General features: G+C 27.1%; 2 protein-coding genes across 3 annotated transcripts in view; one reads left to right on the forward strand and one right to left on the reverse strand.

Moving 5' to 3' along the window:
• Positions 1 to 17,496, forward strand: part of LOC134831901 (uncharacterized protein DDB_G0271670) — a 32,059-nt gene extending 14,563 nt beyond the window's left edge. Inside the window, exons 1-5 of one of the 2 annotated variants that reach the window (XM_063845738.1) lie at positions 11,953 to 12,036; positions 13,875 to 14,209; positions 14,265 to 14,359; positions 15,481 to 15,757; positions 15,820 to 17,496. In XM_063845738.1, the coding sequence (XP_063701808.1) occupies positions 14,265 to 14,359; positions 15,481 to 15,757; positions 15,820 to 16,491 (1,044 nt within the window). In that variant the 5' untranslated portion in view covers positions 11,953 to 12,036; positions 13,875 to 14,209 and the 3' untranslated portion in view covers positions 16,492 to 17,496. Of the gene's footprint in view, positions 1 to 11,952; positions 12,037 to 13,874; positions 14,210 to 14,264; positions 14,360 to 15,480; positions 15,758 to 15,819 lie in introns of those variants that run through there. The other variant, XM_063845737.1, reaches the window with a different exon arrangement.
• A 2,039-nt stretch (positions 17,497 to 19,535) lies between these two features.
• The window catches only part of LOC134829664 (glutamate receptor ionotropic, kainate 2), a 30,519-nt gene continuing 25,852 nt past the window's right edge, over positions 19,536 to 24,202 (reverse strand). Inside the window, exons 15-20 of the mRNA XM_063842868.1 lie at positions 24,040 to 24,105; positions 21,487 to 21,580; positions 21,322 to 21,425; positions 21,167 to 21,261; positions 20,943 to 21,102; positions 19,536 to 20,866 (exon numbers count right to left, since the gene is read on the reverse strand). Of these exons, the coding sequence (XP_063698938.1) occupies positions 20,426 to 20,866; positions 20,943 to 21,102; positions 21,167 to 21,261; positions 21,322 to 21,425; positions 21,487 to 21,580; positions 24,040 to 24,105 (960 nt within the window). The 3' untranslated portion in view covers positions 19,536 to 20,425. The remainder of the gene's footprint in view (positions 20,867 to 20,942; positions 21,103 to 21,166; positions 21,262 to 21,321; positions 21,426 to 21,486; positions 21,581 to 24,039; positions 24,106 to 24,202) is intronic.

Here is a 24,202-nt window from a genome sequence, read left to right on the forward strand (position 1 = left end):
AAAATAATTAAATATTAAAAAATAAAATAATTTTTATTAAAAAAAAATAAAAAAAAAATAAAAATTTATTTAAAAAAAGTGATTTTTAAAAATTTAAAGCTGCTCATATATTTTAATTAAAATTAAATTTCAATTAATTAAATATTTTTTTTTTGAACAAAATTTAAAAAAAAAAATCAATAAAAATTATATGAACTTATAATTAAGAAAATAATATTATTTTTGTTCAAAATAGTAAATTTTTATCAATAAATGTAAATCTTAATAAAAGAAAATATTAAGCCAAAATTTTCAAAAATTATTCATTAAAAAAAAATAATTGCAAAAATTATTAAATTTCATAAAAATCATTAAAAATTATTTAAAAATTTTCCATTAAAAAAAATTCTTCTTAAATATTTTTCAAAAAAAAAATCCTCTTAATGTCACTTTCATTGACGAACATATGTTCAGACAGACCTCCATGACCTTCCGATCGTCATGTCACTCCAACATTCAAACGCCTTTCAAATTATTAAAATAAACACCTTACCCATCGTCTGTCGATTCTATTTGCACCCGCAGTCACACCGAGTGCGAAACCAAAGAAAAAAAAAAGCTTGGAATTTTTGTTGTTTATGTAAACAAAACAGTTTTAAATTACCGTAGACTGACAAAAAGGTAGAAAAATTGCGCTTTTTGATGAGTTTTCAATTTATTATTGGCAATGTGTCAGTTCTGCGGCGCGAGTCTTTGAACTCACAAAGTCCGAATCGCTTTGTGTGCCTCTTCTGCGAAATCATTATTTACCGTCTGCTGCAATCTTTGCACTTTTTTTGTTTAATGCGAAAAAATAATGAAAAGCTGTTTTTCCGAGAATGGAAGACTTTGCACCGAAAAATTGTTCTGTTATCACATTAGCAACTACGAGCGGCGAGTTGCTGCCATAATCAGCGAACGAGACACGCAGAGAGAAGAAAAAATCTGTCAATGACAGACAGACACCATATAACCGTTTCATTATATATTTATTCTCGGTGTGTTAGCACATGCCCACAGTTTAAAACAATTTATATTTTATACTTCTCTTATCTCAAATTACACATTTTCTGTCGAGACGGTACGTCACTCGCGACGACTCTTTGTATGACAAGGCAGAAAAAAGTGAATTTTTTACTAAAAATACCAAATGAGGAACAATGAAATCGGCAATTATTAAAAAAAAATAAATAATTGTAAATTAATCAAAAAAAAAAAAAAAAAATCGTAGATAAAGCAGGAAATTTAATTTCTTTAAAAATAAAAAAATAATCGAATAATGAAAAAAAAATCGTTATCAACTTGTTTGATTGACGTCGCTTTTTTTGTCGTTATCTGTCTCTGTAAAAAAAACTTCTCTTCAGCCTTTATTCTACTAACTAGACACACAAGACAAATATTTAGCGACATCGCAATCTAACTCGAAAATATTTAGATAGTTGCTGGAGTAGTACTTGGCACTTGTTGAAACAAAAAACTAATAATTTTCGTGTGCGACAGTCCAAGGTTGCTCGCCTGGCTGATTAGAAATGATGTCTGGAGTGAGTCAGTGAATAACGTGATAAGCGGTTTCTGTGGAAATTGATTAAATAAATTTTAATTAAAAAGATTTTTCGTTTAGGGATTTTCGCAGAAAAAAAAATTGAAATTTTAAAAGGTTCGGCGAAATTTATGAATTAATCCGCAAAGTTTTTAATTTTTAATTAGAAAAATATTTTATTTTAAATTTTTTTATTTATTTAATTTTTTAAAAAATATTTTTTTAACTTTTTCGAAATAAAACTTTCAGAAAATGTTTTATTTTTAAAAAATTTCGGAAAAATATAAAAATTTAAAATTTTTACTAAAAATCAATCAATTTAATAAAATTAAAAATAAATTAAATTTTCAATAGTTGAAAATTTTCTTCTTTAAAGGAAACTTTGACTACAGAAAAAAATATTTTACTAAAAAAATTAAATTTCGTTTAAAATATAAAAAATAAATAAATAATAAAATAAATTTTTAAATAAAAAAAATAATTAAAAAATTAAAATAATTAAAAAGAGAAAAAATTTTTTAATTATTAAAAATATTTTTAATTTATTTTAAATTAATAAATTTAAAAATATAATTTAATTTATTTTAAATTAAAAATTAATTTATTTTTAAAATTTAGTTATATTGCTTTCAAGGATCACAAGAAAAAATATTTTTTTAAACATTTTTATTTTTAAAACTGATAAAAATAGGAAAAAAAACTATTAAAAATTGATCAATTTTTTATTTTAAAAAAAATCCATAAATTAATACAAAAATACTTCAAACGATTAAAAATTTGACTTTTGAACCTTTGAAGATTAAAGAGAAATATTATGTCTAAAAAAATGACTCATTTTGCTAAATATTTATTTAATACAAAATACTCTATGAATATTATGAAAAATTAAATTTTTTTTAATTTATTTTTATTATTTTATTTTAATTTTTTTAAAGGAATAAAAATTTAATAAATTAATATTTTTTATTCATTTTTTTTTTAATTTTAAATTATTTTCTATTTTTAATAAATTAACAACATTAAATTTATTTTTGATTTAAAAAAATAAAAATTTCTTAAAATCAGTCAATAAAAATTTTAAACAATTTCCTTATAAAAAATATTTTATTTTTATTTAAAAAATTAAATAAAATATAATGAATTTATTTTCTTAAAATTATTTTATTTAAATTTATTTAAAAAAAAAAAATTTTATTAAATTAAATTAATATTTTTTAAATTTTTTTTTTATTTATTTTTAAATTTAAATATATTTTTCAATTAATTATTTTTAAATTTTTAATTAATTAATTAATAAAATAAAAATTATTTATGGTTTTAAAAAAAATTAACATTCTCTTATATCAAATAATTTTTTAAGTGAATTTCCTCATAAAAATAATTTTTTATATAAGAATTTAAATAAAATAAATTTAAAAAAATAAATTAAATAAAAAAATCCTTTTAACCAGATAAAAATCTGATAATAATTGCTTGACAAACCTTCAACCGAACTCTACCAGACACTTTGACCTCCAAACCAAACCAAACTCAAAAAAAATAAATATCTAAAAAACAACAAAGAAAAATTTATTTTGACAATAATCGCACTTCTTTTTTTTGTTATTTTTTGGTTCCCTGCGGCAACACAAACTAAAAAACTTCCTACGACTCGCCTCTTTACCTTGCAACACCTCGCAACTTGTTGTTTGTCGCATTCATCGAAATCGAGCAACACTTGCCGAAAAACACTCGCAATAGCACGAAAAAAAAGAAATCATTGAAATCATAGAGAGCGAGAGACTTAAATAGCGTTGCCGTTGTCGTCTAGACATGGACTAGACTTAATAAAAGTAAAACCTGTATAAAATACATTCATCGTCATTATTTTTTTCGTGCATAGACAACAATTGAATGTAATGTGCGCTAACAATATGCGCAATAATTTGAGTCTTTTCGGGGACTTTTTTTTTTTTGTCGAAAAGTGACTTTTCTTCGGCAATTATCACGCATTTTGTCTCGAGAAATTGTGGCACGTGAAACTGACGTCACACGCCATACATCGACGACGACGTCTGGTATGTCGAGCCACCCCTTCTGCTGAAGTCTGTCTGCTGCACCTGATTCGTGTGTGTCGACACTCTCACACACATTCGTCTAGAACCGAACAAAAAAGCAGCAAAATTTATCTTTTTTGTGTGTATGAAGCGAAGCCGACGTGACCTTGTCTGTTTTTGATTATTACATTAGTCGTACGGCAAATGACTGCAGTGTGTGCGAGTCCTTCTTCGTCGTCTTCTTCAACCCAAACCCGCAAATCATTGCATCCACAAAGTTGCGCGTGTACCAAAAAGTATATAAATGTGATACTTTTATTATGTCTAGTACGAGAAAAAAAAATGTATTTTGTCGTCTCTCTCTCGTACACAGCTGCGAAACACGTAACATGATCACAAGAAACAAATACACTCGAGAACGGAGCGACAGACATAGCTATATAGCACGAAAAGTTGCCCTTGAAATACATCCCCTTAATGTTCTTCCGTACATGCCGCACGTCGCAGACTCGTACTCGTCGTGTCTCGAAAAAATTTTATAAATATTTTAACATATCTTCGAAATAAATTTATTATTTTTGCACAAAGCACAGTGGTTGTTTGCTCGCCGCCGCCGCCTTCTCCTCCTCGTCATCATACAAGGGGAAAGGCGAAAGAAGGAAAGGCGTGAGACGCAAACCATTCGATTTGCCAGACAACCAGCATCGGCGAAGGTCGAATGTTTTGTGTGTAGGATGTAAATTAGACAAACATTAAATAAATAAAATTTCTTATCATGTTCAATTCATGAGTTAATATGATCCTCTCTCGCAGACACGTGTTACAGATCTCCGTAGATTTTTGCTCCGTTATCACAGTTTCTCTGAATGACTGCAGGGTTAAAGACTGGAGTTAATCAAATTTTGCGTGAAATGGACAGTGATGATGCTTCCGTTGCGCTTTGGAGTGGAAATATTTGAATTTTATAACTGAAAGATCTTAAAATTTCCTCTGGATTTCAAAATTTCCTTTAAAGGTCTAAAAATTTCCTCTTGAGCTTTAAAATTTCTTTTGCAGTCTAAACATTTCCTCTTGAAGTTTTAAAATTTCCTCTTGAGGTCTTAAAATTTCCTCTTGAGGTTTGAACATTTCTTCTTGAAGTTCTAAAATTTCCCTTTAAAGATTTAAAAATTTCCTCTTGAAGTCTTAAAATTTCCTCATGAAGCTTTAAAATTTCTTCTTAAAGCTTTAAAATTCCCTCTTGTGGATCAAAAATTTCCTCTTGAGGTCTTAAAATTTCCTCATGAAGCTTTAAAAATTTCTCTTAAGGGGTGAAAATTTCTTCTTGAGGTTTTAAAATTTCCTCATGAAGCTTTAAAAATTTCTCTTAAGGGGTGAAAATTTCTTCTTGAGGTCTGAAAATTTCCTCTTGAGGTCTTAAAATTTCCTCATGAAGCTTTAAAAATTTCTCTTAAGGGGTGAAAATTTCTTCTTGAGGTCTGAAAATTTCTTCTTGAGGTTTTAAAATTTCCTCTTAAAGCTTTAAAAGTTTCTCTTAAGGTCTTATAATTTTGTGTTGAGCTTTAAAATTTCCTTTTGAAGTCTCAAAATTTCCTCTTGAAGTTTAAAAATTTCCTTTTGAGGTCTAAAAATTTCCTCTTGAGGTCTAAAAATTTCCTCTTGAGGTCTCAAAGTTTATTCTTGAGGTCTTAAAGTTTCTTCTTGAGGTCTTAAAATTTCCTCTTGAAGTTTTAAAATTTCCTCTTGAGGTCTTAAATTTCCTCTCGAGGTCTTTAGGTCTGAAAAATTTCCTCTTGAAGGGTCTTCAAAATTTCCTCTTTAAGGTTTAAAAACTTCTTCTTGAGGTCTAAAAGCTTTATTTTGAACTTTGAAAATTTCCTTCTGAGGTCTAAAAAATTTCGTCTTCTGGTTTCAAAATTTACTCTAAAGGTCTTAAAATTTCCTCATGAAGCTTCAAAATTTTCTCTTGAGGTCTTAAAATTTCCTCTTGAAGTCAAAAAATTTCTTCTTAAAGGTTCACACTTTTCCCTTGAGGTCTTAAAATTTCCTCTTGAAGTCACAAAATTTCCTTTTGAGGTCTTAAAAATTTCCCCTTGAGGAAATTTAATTTCCCTTTAGAGTAAAATTAACTCATCCTATAACTGTAGGGAACAAAATCTTATTAAAAAGTTGTCACTTTTTTGCTTCTCCGCAACAACTCAAATAAATTGAGGACATTTTTGCATCTTCTCACAAGTCAAACGACAAGTCGATGGTCGACGACAAGCAACAACGTCTCATTCTTTAATTAAATTATTTACGTTGTTGTTATATCCCGATGCGATTACACCCTAATAATGATATACACCCGTAACCGTCGTCTCGTCGTCGTCGTCGTCGCTCGACATCATCGGTTCAATTGTCGTGTACATGAAAATAATGGCATAAAATGAAATAAAATATAAAATGGGTTTAAAACAGAAAACAGGAGAGGAGTCGTTCGTCGTCGTCGTTTTTTGTTGTTGTTGTTGCTGCTGCTCGGTGTGTACCTTGTTTGTTACATACTCGCTCATTTTACATATTCTGCACTTTTGTAGAACGCAACGCACGAAAAGCACACAGGACAACACAATACGCGAACGGCAGTCTGGCAATGCAGAACGTAGCGCTCGTACGTTCTTCGTGTGTGCAGCAAAAATCGAATTGAACTGAATTCGCCCAGACGACTAGACATGAGACAAACAAAAAGTGCATCGACCAATAAACCAGATATAAAATGCAGAAAAATATTCAAATTATGCATGAATATAATCCTTTTTGTCCATTACTCGGCATCTCGCTTCTCGCTCGTCGTCAATGATAGTTTCGTTATTAAAAAAAATCTTCTTTATTTATTTTTTTTTTATATTTTTTTTTATTACATTCTCGGTGTCTGGACATGGATTTGAATCTTTTTTTATTAAAATTATTGTTAATACCGAATTTATGGTAATTGCTTGTCGTCTCAATTAACTTCTTGTGTTCCCGTGAATTGAGCAAAAGGTACAAGGATGCGAGATTAATTCCGTCTGGAATACAAAAAGTGATGAAAATTTAATGAAAATTCTATCTTTTTTGAAAAATTTCGAGAAAAAAATAAATTTTTAATGTTTAATTGTCTATCAGTTCATAAAAAAATATTTTTTAAAAATTTAAAATAATTTAAAAAAATAAATCATTTAAATAAATTAAAATTTAAATAAAATTATTTAAATAAGTTATTTAAAAAAAATAATTAAAAATTTAAAATATTTTTTTTAAATAAAAAATATTTTTTTTTAATTTAAAATTTATTTTTTTAAATTAAATTTTTATTTTTTTTTAATTAATTTTTTTTTTAAGTATAAAATTATGAATAAAAATATTAAAATTATAATTTTTTTAATTTAACTTAAATTAATTTGTGTTGCATTTTTTTTAATACGATAAAAAAATTAATTTTTATAAAAAAAATATTTTTAAAAATTTAACCGATTTTAATGAATTTATAATTAAATTTTAAGAAACTTTTCATATTTAGTTTTGAAAAATATTAAATAAAAAAAATTAATTTTTTAATTTTTTTTTATAAAAAAATTGCTTGTAAAATTTTTAATATTTCTGACAAGAAAATTTATCATTTTTGGATTAAATTTACCGATTTTGATAAAATATTTCAATTTTTTTTGTAGAAAAAAAATTATTTCTCGTAAGAATTTTTTAATTCTTGAAACAAATTTATCTTTTTTCGTTAAAAATTTTGATTTTTTGTTTGAAATTAAATTTAAAATAATTATTTCTGGTTTAAAAAATTACCAATTTTTGTATAAATTAATATTTTAGTTAAAAAATTTTATTAAATTCTGATAAGAATTTAATTTTTTTCTCAGAAGCTTTAATTTTACGTTAAAAATATAATTTTTTTCAAAAAATCAAATTAATTATAAATTTTCTTTTAAATTATTTTAAAAATTTAAATTTTTCATCGATTTTTTCTTTCACAATTTTTCGCTTATCCAAAATCCATCAAAAAAATATTGCGAAAAAAATTTCCTTATCAAACCCTCACTATTTTTAAGCGAATTTTGATCTCACATATTCCGATCACGTCTGCCTCAATTCCATTCCGTGACCTAATCCAGCTTCACGCAAGCACAAAACATTTTTTTTTTTAATTTTTTTTTTTCATCGAACATGACGACAAATGTCATATTTTTCAACACAGAAAAAAAGCAAAGCACTGAAGGTGACTCGTTTCCAGCGGCAGCAGCATACGTTACCGCAATGCATGCACAATCAACGCGTCTCGTGTCGTGCCCGCTACGCTACAGGAACATTGTTGAGTAGACAGACACTCATTGATTGCACAATGTCTGTTGCTTTTGCTACTGCTTGCTGAGTCTGCAATAAAAAAAACAAAAAAAAAGTAAAGTGTACGCAACAAAAATTGTAAAAATATTCATATTTTTTGGTCTTTGTGAATGTGTCTGGGACGTTTGATATTTGATTTTTTTTTTATTTGCACGACGAAAAAAAATAACAAAAAAGAAAAAATCAAACGGAAATCAATTTGTTTTAATTTTTAATTCTCGCATATATTTTTTCACACATTCGACTCGTCGCACCGCAACAACAACAAGTCGACTTCAAATAAAATTTATTTCTGCCAAAAAGTTCGTTGTTGTTAACTTAATGAGTAAAACTTTTTTTATTTTTTATTTCTGTCTGTCTGGGTTTGCAAATTGTTTGCCGGACAGTGCGAAAATATTTGCTTATTAGTCATTAAATAAAGAACGAAAAAAAGAACGAAACGAAAAGTCTGCGCGACACAAAAAGGGTAAAAAATAACGTAAATATTGTATTTTATGACGCGCGATGATGATAAGAGTGCAAAATGTCTGCACTTGAATTCTTTTCAGATTAAAAAAGAAAATAAAAAAAAATTATTAATTAAAAAAATATTTTTTAAAATAATAAAAATAATAATTAAAAAATATTTTATTTTTTTTAAAAATTATTAATTAAAATTAATTATTTTTTTTTTAATAATAATTATTTAAATAATTTTCTAAAAATTTTTTAATTTTTTTAATTAAAATTTTTTTAAATAATTTTCTATTTTAATTTTATTAATTTTTAATTTAAATAATTATTTTTAATTTTTTAATTGTTAAAAAAATTATTAAATATTTTTCTTTTAATTAAATTTTTTTTATTTTAAATTATTTTAAAAATAAAAATTAAATTTTTATTTAAATTTTAAATTTTAAAATAATTAATTAATTTAAAATTTAAATTAATTTTATTAAATTTTATCAAATTAAATATTATTTTATTTAATTATTTTTAATAATTTTTTTAAAAATTTAATTTTTATTATTATTTTTTTTAAATTAAATTTTAATTAATATTAATTAAAAAAATAAATTTAATTAAAAATTAAATTAAAAATTTTAGAATTTTTTTAAAATATTTTTTTTAAAGATTTTTTTCTCGTTCAAACATGTGTTATGACACACAATTTAACCACAAATGACATCGTAGTTGCAATTTCAAGCGCACCACAAAACGAAAAGAACATTAAAAATGATCTCTAGACGATTTTTTTTTTCGGTTGTCTGCAGAAATTTTTTTCAATGTCATGCAATTTGCCATAATAATATATTTTATATGATGAGTAATAAAATGTTGTATGGACCAAAAAGTGTTGTAGGGCACACAATAATACAACAGACCAAAAAAAAAAATAAAATAATAATAAAGAACAAGACAAAAATATAGTCGTCGTTATCCATGTCTCGTTGTTATGGTTCTTGCTGCAGTTCAACGACGACGACGACGACGCAGCGTACCTACTGTGTTTATAGGCCAGATGTATCAATAAAAATAAAAGAATTTGGAATATTTTTTCGGCGTTCAAGGTTAAAGTGCAGAAAATCAATGACGACGAGCACGTTTGTTGCGTGACAAAGTGTCGTGCTCGTGTGGATGATGGGGGGAAATTTGGAACGCAGACAAGTTTTATGAGAATGGGAAATTTGGTTCACGTGTCGAGCTGTTGAGAAGGTCTTGTATCGTCAGCAATTTTGGTTTTTATGACTTTTAAGTGGCTAAAGTGATAAAAATTTAATTTTTAGGATCGAAAGTGTCTGAAATGTTCGAAATTATCATTTTTTAAGGAAATTTTTAATAGTTAAAAATTCAAGTTTGACTAAAATTTTTAATTTTTTCAATTTTCACATCCAAAAGGGCTCTTGTGATGCTCAAAAGGACCTAAAATGATAAAAAATGTTAAAAAATTTTACTCATTTTATAATTATTTTTATGAAATTTACCTGTTTAACGTGAAAAATTACCCAAAATTTCATCTTTAGACATTTTTAAGGCTTTTTCGTGTCTCGTAAGTTTGATAAATTACCAAAATTTTTAGAAATGGAGCCCAATAGAAGCTATAAATGACTTAAAATTTCATAAAATGATATAAAAAATTAGTTTTTACTAAAAAATCGACGTCAAGATTGCCTAAAATGATAAAAAATTTCAATTTTTGATATCCAAAAGGCTCTTTTATGTCTCAAAATTTATTGAAAGGTCATATTTTTCCACATTAATGAGCTTTTTTCTTCTAATATGATCCAAATTCTCAAACCTAAGGCTCAAATATGCCTAAAATGATCCCTTTTGGAAGACAAAATATTCATTTTTGTTCTCAAATTGCCTAAAAATTGTACAAATTTAGAGTAATATTCATCTGAAAACGTCTTTCATACCTAAAAAATACCAAAATTGATAAAAATTTCTTGCATTTTATCAATAAAAAGTACTTTTGTGTCTCTAAAGTGCTCCAAATATATGAAATTTCGATTTTAACGAGAGAAAAAAGTCTTTTTACGTCACAAAAGTTACTCTTTTAATCCAAATTTCCATCTTTTGGGAGTTATAAAAGTACTCCAAAGTCCCAAAAGTGCTTTTAATGCAAAAAATCTTAAACTTTTGACATGCAAAAACCATTTAAATGCATTAAAATTACCAAAAACTATCAAAGTTCGATACTTGAAACCCAAAGTCATCATATCCAAAAGTGTAAATATGTGTCATCCCGTTACGAATTCTCAAATGAGTCATTTTCGTGTCAATATTTGCCTCAATAAATGATAAAAATTCTCCTTTAGCGCAACTTCAATGGACTTTTATGACATTTTTTGACGAATTTGTCATCAAAAATCACCTAAAATGATAAAAAAAATAATTTTTATTAAAAAAAATCCCCAAAAAACTCACCTGTCGTCTCCTCCGCCTCCAAATTTTGCATGACACTTGAGAAAAGACGCCCCTTCAGTACAATTCCATCGAAAAATGGGTCCACAGAAAACACTTGGCACCACAAAGACATGCGTTCGCCATCCATTTATCATGCCGTATGATTGAAAATCATGTTTTTCAGACGAAACACTTCACTCAATAATAATTGTACGCGTCGTCTGTTGTTCCATCCACTCGTCGTCGCTCTCATAATCATCATAAATGCACTTCAGAATCCCAATTCAAACATGGTTGATAATAATAAAAATAAAATTTTTTTTTTTTGCTCTCTCGGCATGAATTTCGTGCATGCAGCAAAGACAATGTAGCGCGTCGTCTGCGACGAACGAATGTCAAAAAAATTAAGAAAAGGGAGAAGCAATGCACCCTGTGTGAATGAATGAATGGCGAACATTTGCCTGCATCGTGAACAACAACAACAGCAGCAGCGCAGACATGTCTTGTGTGTTTTTGTTCTCTTTTTTGCGCGCTGTACGTCGCTCGCTGTAGACGACTCGAAATGCAGGCTGGCTGATGATGCGGGTGTTTTATACACGGCGACGACGACGAAGATTACCCGAACGTACGAATGCACCGATTTTTTTTTTGCTTCTTTCGATGCACGACGACATGTGTGTGTGTGTGTCGCTGTCTACTACGTCATGATGGTGACCTTGAGGTTCTATTATTGTCGAATATGTTTTGACGCGAGCGACTGTACTACTCCGACTATGGCAGTGTATTTATCTGTCTCTCCGTGCTCGGTTGTCTGTGCTGCGCGCAACAAACACAAGCGAAAAAAATTATTTTCTGTGTTGGACACAAAAAACAACACAAAACCGTCAGTCCGTGTTCCTCCGTCGCGCCGCCATCGCAACATTGTATGAATTTTTTTTTCTTCTTATTTTTGTGATACACAAAAAAAATGTCACGGAAAAAGAGCGAGAAATAATCCCAACATATATCACTTTAATTGAGAAATAAATACAATAATTGAGGAAAGAACTGCCCACACTCGCTCTTCTCTTCGCGCTCTCGCGGTGTTTTTCTGTAAAAAAAAAAAAACAAAAAAATAAAAAAGTGAAAAATCAAGACCACTAGTTGTTGTTGCTGCGATTTTTTTGTGAAAAAAAAAGAAAAAAAGTGAGAAAATTTTTGTGTATTATTCTGTGAAATGAGGCAAATGCAATTTTAAAAAATATTTCAAATTATTTAAAAACACAAAAGAATAATTTTTGAGTGAAATTTTATAATTTTTAATATAAAAATTATTTTTAATATTTTAATGCAATTTTACACATGTTTTGGAAAAAAAATAAATTTTAGCAAATTTTTATGAAAATTAATTTTGTGAAAAATTTCGTTCATAAATTTTAAATTTTATTGAATGTGAAAAAAATCAATTTTTACTAAATTTAATTGAATTTTAATTTTTAATAGTTAATTCAATTTATTTAAATTTAATTTAATTAATAACATATTTTAAAAAATTAATTAAAATTTATTAATTTTTAAATTAATAAATAAAAAAATAATTATAAAAATCCAAAATAAAAAGAAATTTTAAAATTTAAAAAATAAATTAAATAATAAAAAAATAGAAATAAATAAAAAAAAAAATTAAAATTAAAATAAAATTAATTAATTAAAATTAAAAAAAAATATTTTCTTAATTTGAAATTTTTAATTGTCGAAATTATCAAAAATATTATAAAAAAATTATTTTCAAATAATAAATAAAATTTCAGTATAAATTTATGAATATTTGATTCATAATAATAAAAATTTTTAATTAAAAATTTATAAATTTATTTTTTAAAATATTTTTTTAATAAATAATTATTTTTATTAAATATTATTTTAATTAAATTTTTTTTAATAAAATTAATTTTTTTATTTATTTTAATTTATTTTTTTATTTTATTTTTAATTTTTATTAATAAAAAAAAATAAATAATTTTTATTAATTAATTAATTTAAATTTTTAATTAAAATAAATTAATTTTAAATTTTAATTAATAATTATAAATATTCAATAAATTTCAAAAGGTCAAAAATAATATTTTGCTGTACTTTTTATTTAAAATAATTAAAAAAAAAATTTTTACAATTTTAATAAATTTTTCATAAATATTTATTTCAACATTAATTTATTAATTATTCACTGAAATTGAATTAAAAAAAATAATTAATAAAAAAATAATTGAAAATTGAATAAAAAATGAAACATTTTTCAAAATTGCCCTTGCCTAAGATAAAAAAAAAACTAAAATAAAAAATAAGAGACACAAAAAAACGGAAAATACTGTCTAAAAAACATCAACACTTGCCACTACTTTTCTATAATTATTATTATTTATTTATTATTACTCATCCGCTAAATAATATTGCACAAAATAAATTCGAGAGCCAGATTTTAGCTTTACAACGGTGTTCTATGTGTGCGATTAAATAAAAAAAAAATAAAAACCACACGCGAAATATTCGAAAAAAAAAATGTAGGTGAAAGTGTGAAAAAAATATCGGAAGTGAGTCGCGTTGTTAGAGTGTTTATTATAGATAGATAAATATTTATAAAAATAAAAAAAAATCATTCTGAGGCTAGAACCGCGCGACACAGACAGACACTTTACGGTATTACGTAATTTATTTTTTTTTTGCGCGTTGTGTATCATCATGATCTACAGTGATTAAAAGTAAATAAATTACGCGAGAAGCATTTGAAACTCGTCTGATCGTCTGTCTGCTCAAAGTACGACGTCGCGTATATCGTTGGTGCTGTTTGACCGCGTTTTAATATTTTTTTTTTCATTCGTTCACGTTGTCAATGAACGACGTTATCATCGTTCGTACATGCTCGCCGCTTAAATACTCATTAATATGATTAATTGTCTGATATGAATTTATTTATAAATTTTTTTTGTTCGTCGCGACTGCATTGTTACTGATATTTACCTTTTTTTTTCGCTCTATTTGAACAGTTGTTTGGATCGCAGCTGTTATCGCCATATCGATACTTGGACTAGTCGTTGGCGTGCTACTTGGCGGACCGATTTGCCTCTCCGGAACGAGTTCAACGCAAAACACGTCGTCGTCGTCGAGCAATAACAACAACAACAACAACGCAGCGACAGGAAACGGAGCAACGCAACAAACGACAAATTCCGCGGCGGAACACAAGGACGAGTCGGCGAGAGCATTTGAATTAATACGTAGCGAGAAATACGAAAAATTTGACATACATAAGCAGCAAGAGCAGGTGTCTGGTTCACAGGATAAGCGAAATTCAACCTGTAAACCGGACCATAACGTACCCGTAAGTGAGATTTTGACGAAATTTTTGAGAGATTTTAACGAATTTTTCTTTGTAGATGCTTTCGGTGCAATCACCCGGCTGTGCGGGCATGGAATGGTTAGGCGTTCCGTCCCGCACTACTATCGCCACGTCGACAACGAGGGACGAAAGGTGCGTTTTTGTGCGGAAAAATTTATCTGATGAGCAAAAATGGTTCATGTGACGTTCAAAATGTTGAAAAAAGTTAAAAAATATTCACGGAAAGATTTTTAAAAAATATTTTAATAGAAAATTTTGACAAAAAGTGCTAAATTTTGTCATATTTCGTTGACTATTTCAATATAGATTGTCAGAAAATTTGAAATTTCCAAAGAATTTTGATAAATCTTCAATATTTTTATCGAATCTTGTTCATTTATCAATATTTTCGATAGTAAATTTTCGTTAAAAATTCTCTTTTATTGACTTAATGTTCAATTTTTAATTAAAATTTGAAAATTTATGTTTGAATTAATAATTTTTTAGACAATTTTTAAAAATTTCCTAAAATTTTTTTATCCAGAAATGATAATTTAGAAAGTAAAAATCATGAACAAATGAAAATTTTGTCATTTAAAAGGTTGTTATAAGCCATTTTCATACAATATTTGTTAAAAAAATCAATTTTTAGAACAATTTTTTATATTTTCATTCAAAAATCTAAATTTAAAGGAAAGATTTTACATAAAAAATCATGAAATTTGAAGATTTTAATTAAAAATTGGCCTTCTAATGTCATAAAATTCATTTTTTTCCTAAAAAATTTTTGAAAATTGTCATTAAAAAATTAAATTTTTAAATTTTTTTAATAATTTTCGTAAAAAATTTAAATTAAGGGAATAATTTTGAACATCAATAAGAAGAAAATTTAATATTTTGTGTAAAAACCATCAAAAAATGAAATATTTAAATTATTTTTATCAAAATATTATTAAAAATATTAATTTTTAATTTTAAATATTTATTTTTTTTTAATTATTTTAACTTCAGAGAACAATTTTAAAACTCAAAAGCAATTGAAATTTTTTTAATTATTATTTTTTTAATTTTTAATGAAATTTCAATCAAAAATCTTCTTAAATTTATTTAAAAATTAAATTTTTTATGAAATTATTTAAATTTTTCAACATTTTAAACTGTCAAAGTATTTTTTCAATCAAAATTTTGATGAAAAATGAAAATTTTTTGCTCGTCAAATAAATTTTTTTTAAATTTTTAAAGAAATTTCTTACTAATGATGATTTTTCTTGCAGATCTCGAAGACGTCGCGATAACAATGAGACATCTTCCTCGTCCTCATCATCGTCATCTTCCTCAATAACCACAAAAGCAAATCAGTATAATCATTATCCGTACTCCAACACGAGCAGCAACTCCAGCAGCGTCGGAGGCATGACACCCCAAATCTGCCCGAATAGCAATAGCAACACAAAATCATCCAGCATAGCCAATCAATATCCGCACCATGTTCAGTTACCAGACGGCGAGTATGGTGACGATCGTCATTTGCAGATACGAACCCCAAGTCAAGTAAGATTTTCAAATTTTCTCGAAAAAAAAAATTTTTTTTTAACGAAAAAATTATTTTTTAGCAATCCGAGATCTTGAGAACGTACCCGCGCGTACCACCAAATCGAACAGTACAGAATGTGCCAGACCAATTGAATTATAGGCGACCGAATTCAAAGTCAACCGCGAATATTCACGAGAATTTTGGCAGCGGCAAAAGCCTTGTTTCGTCCTCCAACTCGACGCCCGTTAGTAAAAATGAGAAAAAGTACTGCTCCTCCAATAGCAAATTTTTTGGGATCTTCAGCTTCAACAGGGGCAGTGCGAGCAAGACAACGGATTTGAGCAGTATAGGTCCCGCCGTGTCACTTTCCGCGTCGTCGTCGTCGTCGCAACGGAATATCAACAACAACAACCACAGCAGCAACAATAACAATACCGCCGCGTCGTCAGAGGGCGCCACGAGTAGTCATTTACTTAATTTAACGCCGTTGCCAGTGCCAGTAGTTAGAAATCATCCATCAAGTGATCACCTTACTGTTAATAATTACACGTCGTCGTCGTCGATGTCGAGTCCAAATCATCACAGTAACAAGCCAATTTCGTGTCCCGCAAGTCCCTCGTCGCCCAGTCAACAGCAAGCAGCGAACGAGGATGACGACGCACGCAAACGAGAACAACGACTGACACCAACATCCTCCGATAAAATCCTTAGCTCAAGTCTAGAATCACCTAAAAGCTCCAAGTACATGTGACAATATGTAAATAATCCATAATTTTATTACTACTATTTAATTTAAAAATAAAAAGATATAAAATATTAAAAAAAAATAAATCACTTCGAAAAAATAAAAAAAAAATTAAATACAAGACACGCAAAAAAAATAAAAAATAGAATTTAAATAGGCTGTTAGAAAATTTAAAAAAAAACTGCTGGTTCCAGAAAGTAAAAAAAAATGTTAAATTTTCTAAAAATCGTCTAAATTTTTTTCTTTTATTTTTTAATTAATTTTCGGGGGCAATTTTTGCGGAATCTCAACAACAGCCCCCCATAAACCGGAGAAAAAACACAAAAAAAAATATTTAAAATAAATATGATTAATATGCATATTAAGAGACTGATATATTAACTATATTATATTATTATAAATATTTATAGTGACACGCGCGAAAAACAGCAAAAAAATTCATTTCAAGAAAAATAAATAATAATAAACATTAAAAAAAAATAGAGAAAACAGAATTACTTGTATTATCTTAAAAAAGCAAAAAAAAAATAAAATAGAAAAGTTTCAAACAAAAAGTCACACAATTCGAGACTATACCTTAATAAAAAAAATAAAATAATAATAACACGAGGCCAGTAACTTTGTACATAGGACACGAGAAAATTTACATTTAAATAGCTTCTTCAAACACACTTTTTGCGAAAAAACAATAGAAAAAAATTAAAACTCGAGAACAAACACAGGTAGATCCTTTTCCATCACATTTTTTGTTTTAAACTTTTTAATGTTGCGAAAAAGACATTTTTTTGTTTGTCCTACATTTTCAAAAATAAACATTTAAAAATAATTACAAGTATTATGTCTTCTTCTTGCGAGATGTAAAAAAATAAATAATGGCAGATAAAATTTGTACACAGTTCTTAATGCATTTCCAAGTATATCTTGAGATCGAAAACAAAAAAAAAATATTTAAAAAAAAAATCGAACGTCTCAAGAAAATATAAAATGTATTATAAAACAAAAAAAAATCGTAGGCACATAAATATTATTATAAAAAAATTATAATAATATTATAAAAATAAAAAAAAAAGTCTAAAAAAATATTATTGAAAAAATTGTAATTAAAAAATATTAAAAAGTAAAATAATTTAAATAAAAAAGATTATTTTTAGTGTATATGTAATAGTAACATTATTATTTTTTTTAAGGAATAAAAGCAAGGTAATTATATTAAATATAATATAATAAAAAAATAAATAAATAAATATAAAAAAAATAACAACTGTCTTTGTAAATGTGCAAAAAAAAAAGTATGAAAATGTGCAACAACAACATGAAAAAAAAATTTAATTAATTTAATAATTAATAAAAAAAAAATGAATAAATAATTGATAAATAAATAAATTTGAAAAATTGAAAAAATTTAAGGATTTTGTTTTTTTATTGTGAAAAAAATTAAGGGATTACCTTAACTTATTATTTTGATGACAAAGTATAATAAAAAGTAAGTTTTTTAGTAGTTTTATTAATTATCTTCAAAAAATGAAACATCTAATTATTTCAAAATGACAAAAATGATTAAAAATGTATAATTAAAAAGTAAGTTTTTTTTAGTTTCAATTTAAGTTTTTTATTTTTATCCATTTGGAGCAAAATTTGACAAAAATTGCTTTGACACAGTTTTTGACACAGTTTTTTTTTGCTCTTGATTTAGTTTTTAAAACAAAACTATGTCAAAGGAAAAAAAAATTTTCAGTTTCAATTTTTTGGCAGTTTTGAGTTATAAAATGATTATAAAGGATAAATTAGAGCCTTCTGACAAATTTTTATCCATTTGGAGCAAGATTTGACAAAAATTGCTTTGACACAGTTTTTGACACAGTTTTTTTGCTCTTGATTTAGTTTTCAAAACAAAACTATGTCAAAGAAAAAAAAATTTTTTTTTTAGTTTCAATTTTTTGACAGTTTTGAGTTATAAAATGATTAAAAATGATAAATTAGAGCCTCTGACAAATTTTTATCCATTTGGAGCAAAATTTGACAAAAATTGCTTTGACACAGTTTTTGACACAGTTTTTTTGCTCTTGATTTAGTTTTTAAAACAAAACTATGTCAAAGAAAAAATTTTTTTCAGTTTCAATTTTTTGGCAGTTTTGAGTTAAAAAATGATTAAAAATGATAAAAATGATAAAAATTCTTCATTTTTTAATCGAAATAACCTCTTAATAACCACTTAAATAGTGCAAAATGTCAAATTTGTTGAAAAACAGCTAAAATATCGCTAAAAAAAGCTAGAAAAACTTGATTTTTAAGTCATTTAGTATGAAACAATATTTCAAAATCTATATAAAATTTCTATATCCCCCATGGTGATTTTTGATAAAAATGATGGGGGAGGAAACGCGAAACAGAAAACGAACTTGGAACACTCTTAATTTAATTTAATTATTTTAAAATTCTTTTAAAGTGAAATTTTACTACAAACATCATAAAAAACATGATCGAAGGTAATTTTTTTGTCGAGTTTATATCCAAAAAAGGTAAGTTTTATTGAAAAATTTTTCAATTTGAAACGATTTGAACCTAAAAATAATTTTTTGATCAAATTTCTTCATTTAAAAAAATAAAAATTTAAAATCAGTTGAAAGTTTATAAAAAAAAAATATTTTTTCATAGTAAAAAAAATTAAGCAAAAACTACAAAAATATTTGAGATAATTTTAAATATAATTTAAAAAAAAATAAATTATATATTTTTTTTTAAAAAAATAATTTTAAATAATATAATAAAATAATAAAAAAATAATTTTTTATAATTTTATTTTAAAAAGTTAAAGATTTTAAATAAAAAATTATTTTAAAAAATTTTTAACTAATAATTTTATATAATTTTTATCTAACTAATTTTTTATAATTTTTAATAATTTTTTATTTAAAATCTTTAACTATTATCTTACATTTTTTTCTTATCTTTAAAAACATTTTTAAATTTTTAAAAAGGTAGTTTGAGTAAAAATTAAAAACACACAAAAAAATTTTCTTCATAAATTTTATTTATTTTCATCACATTGCCAACGATCAGTATTAAACACATTTACAAATTTAAATCAAAAGGTGGCCTTTTTGTTTCGATGTTTTTCTCTCTGATTCCTTAATTAGTTACAACAGTCAACTTACGCGTGTCCCTTACTCCTAAATTTTTATTTTAATTTATTTTTAAGTTTATGTAACAATCATTGTCTAAAAACGGTGATTTTATTAATTTTTTCATGTCTTTTGTTACTAACTACGCTTAGAAAAATGAAAGAAATTTGATTATATCTTGGATTTTTTTTTGTACGACATAAATAGGAATAATTTCAATGATTTTTTTAGTATAAAATGTTTTTTTTTTATAGATTTCTATACAATATTATTGATTTTTTCTCTTTTTAGGAAAAGAATTTTTTGAAAAAGGATGAAATTAAAAGAAAATTTCTTAAGGACTAATTTTTCATACGTCTTCATTAACACAATTGGTCTCTAAATCGTACTTTTCAGCTAACTTTGGTGGTAATTGTCACAGTGCTCGGCAGTAGATGTTGACTCGCACTTAGCGCGGCGGTGTTGGAGTTATTATGCGACGTCGCTGCTGTCGGATGATGTCGATATCGTGATATGGAATTGGTCGATCCGAAGGATTTCATGCGAAAACTGGATTTTTCGCGTGCGACATTCGCCGAAAGATCGGTTAAATCGTCGTCGTAGCTGTCGAGACGCGAACACGAGTTATTCGTGCCGAATTTGCTGAGCTGAAAGTTCATTGGTAACGTGCCGCACGTATGGGGCATCATGCGTTGTTGTTGCTGCTGATGATTGATGTTCGACGAGACAATCATTTGGCGTCGTTGTGATGCGTAAAAATTACCGCCGATCGCACTCGAGTCGCCCTGATGACTTCGATGGATCGGCGGTGAAAAACGCTAAGTGTCGTTTCCGTACTTTTTCAGGTCGACCATTTGCATTTCTTGGAAAATTTCGCCGTTCAGATGCGATAAAGTGCCTGGCACGTAAGTTGTCGATGGATTGCATTTCGCGCAACTTCGTTTCAGCGCCGGACGTTGTCTGGATCCGTGACACTTGACAGCGAAACGTAATTCATTCGCCATTTCCGAACAGAGGGATTGTCGTTCAGTTTGAGCATTTTTCTTCGAGTTCCAGCAAAACTCGAGAATGGCAACGAGAATCGCAAATGCAAGTCCGCACAGTAAAACGACAAAAACGCCGCCGATATTGTCGACTCCGAGGGCGTTTGCTTTATTTTCCTTGCTTTTATCGTCGCGATTACACACGTCGCCCGTATTTTTCCAATATTTGTCGTACAGGATTTGGATGGTGCCTTTTTCTTGAAGCTCTAAAATTGCCTAAAAAATTGAATTTTTCATTAAAATTTGACAAAAAATCGATTTTTTAGGCTTTTTTGAAGGAAGAAATACTTACTAATGAGATTTTATCACGCCAGAGACTTCCTTTACTGGTTGCAATTCCATAACCTTTTGAGTCTAAGGGACCTCCGATTTGGGTTAAGTTACAATCGCGTTGAACGGCGTAGTCAAGCATCGTAGATTCCATCAAAAATGCGTAATTTCCATCAAGAACTCTAAAATTTTTACATTTTTTAATAATTTTTTATCATTTTTAATTAATTTTTATTCATTTTTTACCTCCTGATGCCTTCTTCATAGGTCTGGACAAACACTGATGGCTTCCGGCTCTCCATAAATCGCCACATTTTCTGATAAATGCCAATTTTGGAATCCTACAAGGTACAAAATAAATTAAAATTTCAATTAAAATCCAAAATAATTGAAAAATTTACCCGGAAAAAGGTCATTGTTGATCCCCCGGATAGCGTCCCGTACACAATTTCTGTCTGATCTGCCAAATCCGCTGCATTCTCTATCGGAGTAATCATCCGCTCAACTAGAAAAGCACAAAAAATGATTAAAATTCAACAAAAGACGACGGAAAAACTTTAAATTACCTGTCAAGAAGGCTGCCAAGTTCGCCGTGTATGAGGAAATGATGATTAACGTGAAGAACCACCAAATGCCGCCGACAATCCGAGTACTTGTTGCCTAAATAGACACATGTCATTATTACAAGAGCACGGAAAAAAAGTGAAAAAAAAGCTAATTTGACGGATCTAACTACAATAAAGAAAGAAACACAATGGCAAGTACACTTCGTCTTTTTTTTCTCAAGGAGACTGGAGGAAAAGAAATGCAAATAAAAATCTTGTTGTGTCAACTTAACTACAAAAAAAAAAAGAGAGACGTAAAAAGCAGACAAAGAGCTTTGGAAATAAATGAAAAAAAAAGAGGAAAAGAAATCATAAGTGGAATGTTTCGATTGGTTTTCCACGTCACTTGGCTAAATAACTTCGTTTCGCAAGTTCCTTAAGTCGCATGTCAAGTTAATAGACAGGCAATAAAATATTGCGTTGGGTATTTGCTTGACCGAGCGAACCGAGTTTGACTTTGTGGAAAGAGCAATCTCGTTGAAGCAATCTAATGGTTAATGGACAAAAAAAATAAGCGAAAGCAAACACAATTTAGTCAAGGGTTGATGTGTTATCTCAAAAATGTAAGAATTTTTTTTAAATTAAATTTTTCGATTAAAGAAATTTTTAATATTTTTAAATTTTTCTCATATTTTTAAAATTTTTGAAATTAAATTATTAAATAATAATTTTTTAATGAATTAATTTTTTTAATTATTAATATGTAATTTTAATTTAATTTACTATTTTTTAAAAATTAAAAAAAAAATTCTTGAATTCTTGAAAATCTTTAAATCATTTTTTTATAATAGAAAAGAAAATTAGAAATTTTTAATCATATTTTTTTGTTTTTTTTATTTATTATTTATTTTAAAAAAAATGCTAAAAAAAATTTTAAATTAAGATTGTAAATTTTCGTTTGATTTTAAACAATTTTTAATTAAAAAAAAATAATTAAAAAAAATAGAATTATTTTTTTAAATATGTGTAATGTTCAGAGCTTCAACAAAAAAAATTATTATAAAAAAAAATAAATTAATTAATTAATTAAATTAAAAAATATATTAATTAAAAAAATTATAAATATCTTGATATTGTTCAAAAATTATTTTTTTTAATTTTTAAATTATTTTCGAAATTTTAGATAATTTTTTTTCTTTTTCATAAAAAATTTTATTTATTTTTATTTATTTTATTTTATTTTTTTTTTTTGAATTAATTTTTTTTAATTTTTTCGACAATAAGAGTTCTTCACATTTTGTTAAAATTTAATTTTTTATTTAAATTATTCAGATTTTTCAACTTTTTGTTAATTGTTCATCTTTTCCTAATTTTTTAATTTTAATTACGAAATTAAATTTTAACATTTTTCGAAAATTTGTGCCTATTTATCGAATTTTTATAATTTTTTTTTTTAATAATTTTTTTTAATTTTGAATATTTTTAATCTTCAATTTTTTTTTTAAATTTAATTTAAAAAAAATTAATTTCAGCTTTTTGTCAAAATATTTGAAAGTTTGTCATTTTTTATCGAGTTTTATAATTTTTTTTCTAAATTTTTAATTTTTAATAGTTTTCAATGCAAAAAATAAAAAATCGCGAAATTAAATTAATTTTTTTGCGATAACACATCAACCAATTGACTCGTTAAAATGAAACCTTTGGGTGTAGATCCGAGCCCTGCATCAACGTCCCAATCGTATACCAAAAGCTATTATTGAACGTAAAGTCATTATGAAACGTTGTCAACTCAATTTCATTACTGCTGCTGCTAATATCATCCGTCATCTGTTCCTCCTCATCCCCGCGTCGCCGCAACGTCAATGCCGTGACATCCGGCCCATCGAACAAAATATCGCGCGAACGTGGCGTAATTGTCATCGAATGGTCATCCGAAAACATTTCCACACTGATCTCATCAATCTCGTCGCCATCATCCCCCTGCCCGCCGTCATCGCGAAAATTCTTCATGTAATAACTGTTGCGATACATGTGACTGTTGAAATAATCCGTGTCTGCGTTAAATTTATTGTGCAGACAATTATCGTCATTACAAAGTGTCGCGATGGCATATTCGAAGTGCGGCACGAGATTTTTGTTGTTGTTGTGACCGCAGCTTGCATCGATGGGCGATTTTTCCAGCTCGCAACATTCGTCGTCGTCGTGATGATGGTGCTGACGTCTTTTTGGGTTGTCGTTGCACTCGCAATCTGTCACATGGAGGTCCTGCAAGCGACTCGGCGACGACAATTCCCACTCGAACGGACTGAAACGGGCTACCATGAACATCGTCAGCGACACGCAAACGTACGAAACGAACACAAAAACCCAAATTTCCGACGAAAAAGGACGTGCGAACGAGAATAAGTGGTTCTTGACACGTCTCGGCTCCTAAAATTTTTTTCGTACATCCAAAGATTTCATTCATGCAAGCATGCAATTTGAACAGAAAAGGAGAAAAATTAAATAAAAAAACACGAAAATGAGGAAAAAGGGACAACAACATGCAACATTCAAGAGAAATTTTGTATTTACTTTTGGATTTAATCCGGATCCCTGTCGCAAAAATGTTCCCGTAATGAACCAGAAGCTATTCGAGATCTATGGCAGAGACAAATTTCATTAAAACAAAAAAAAACCGAATGTGGTCGATAAAAGCGGCTTGTCCCATCGCACGGAGGGATAAACAAACCGATTT

This window comes from Culicoides brevitarsis, chromosome 2 (assembly GCF_036172545.1).
Source record: "Culicoides brevitarsis isolate CSIRO-B50_1 chromosome 2, AGI_CSIRO_Cbre_v1, whole genome shotgun sequence".
Taxonomy (NCBI): Eukaryota; Metazoa; Arthropoda; class Insecta; order Diptera; family Ceratopogonidae; genus Culicoides; species Culicoides brevitarsis.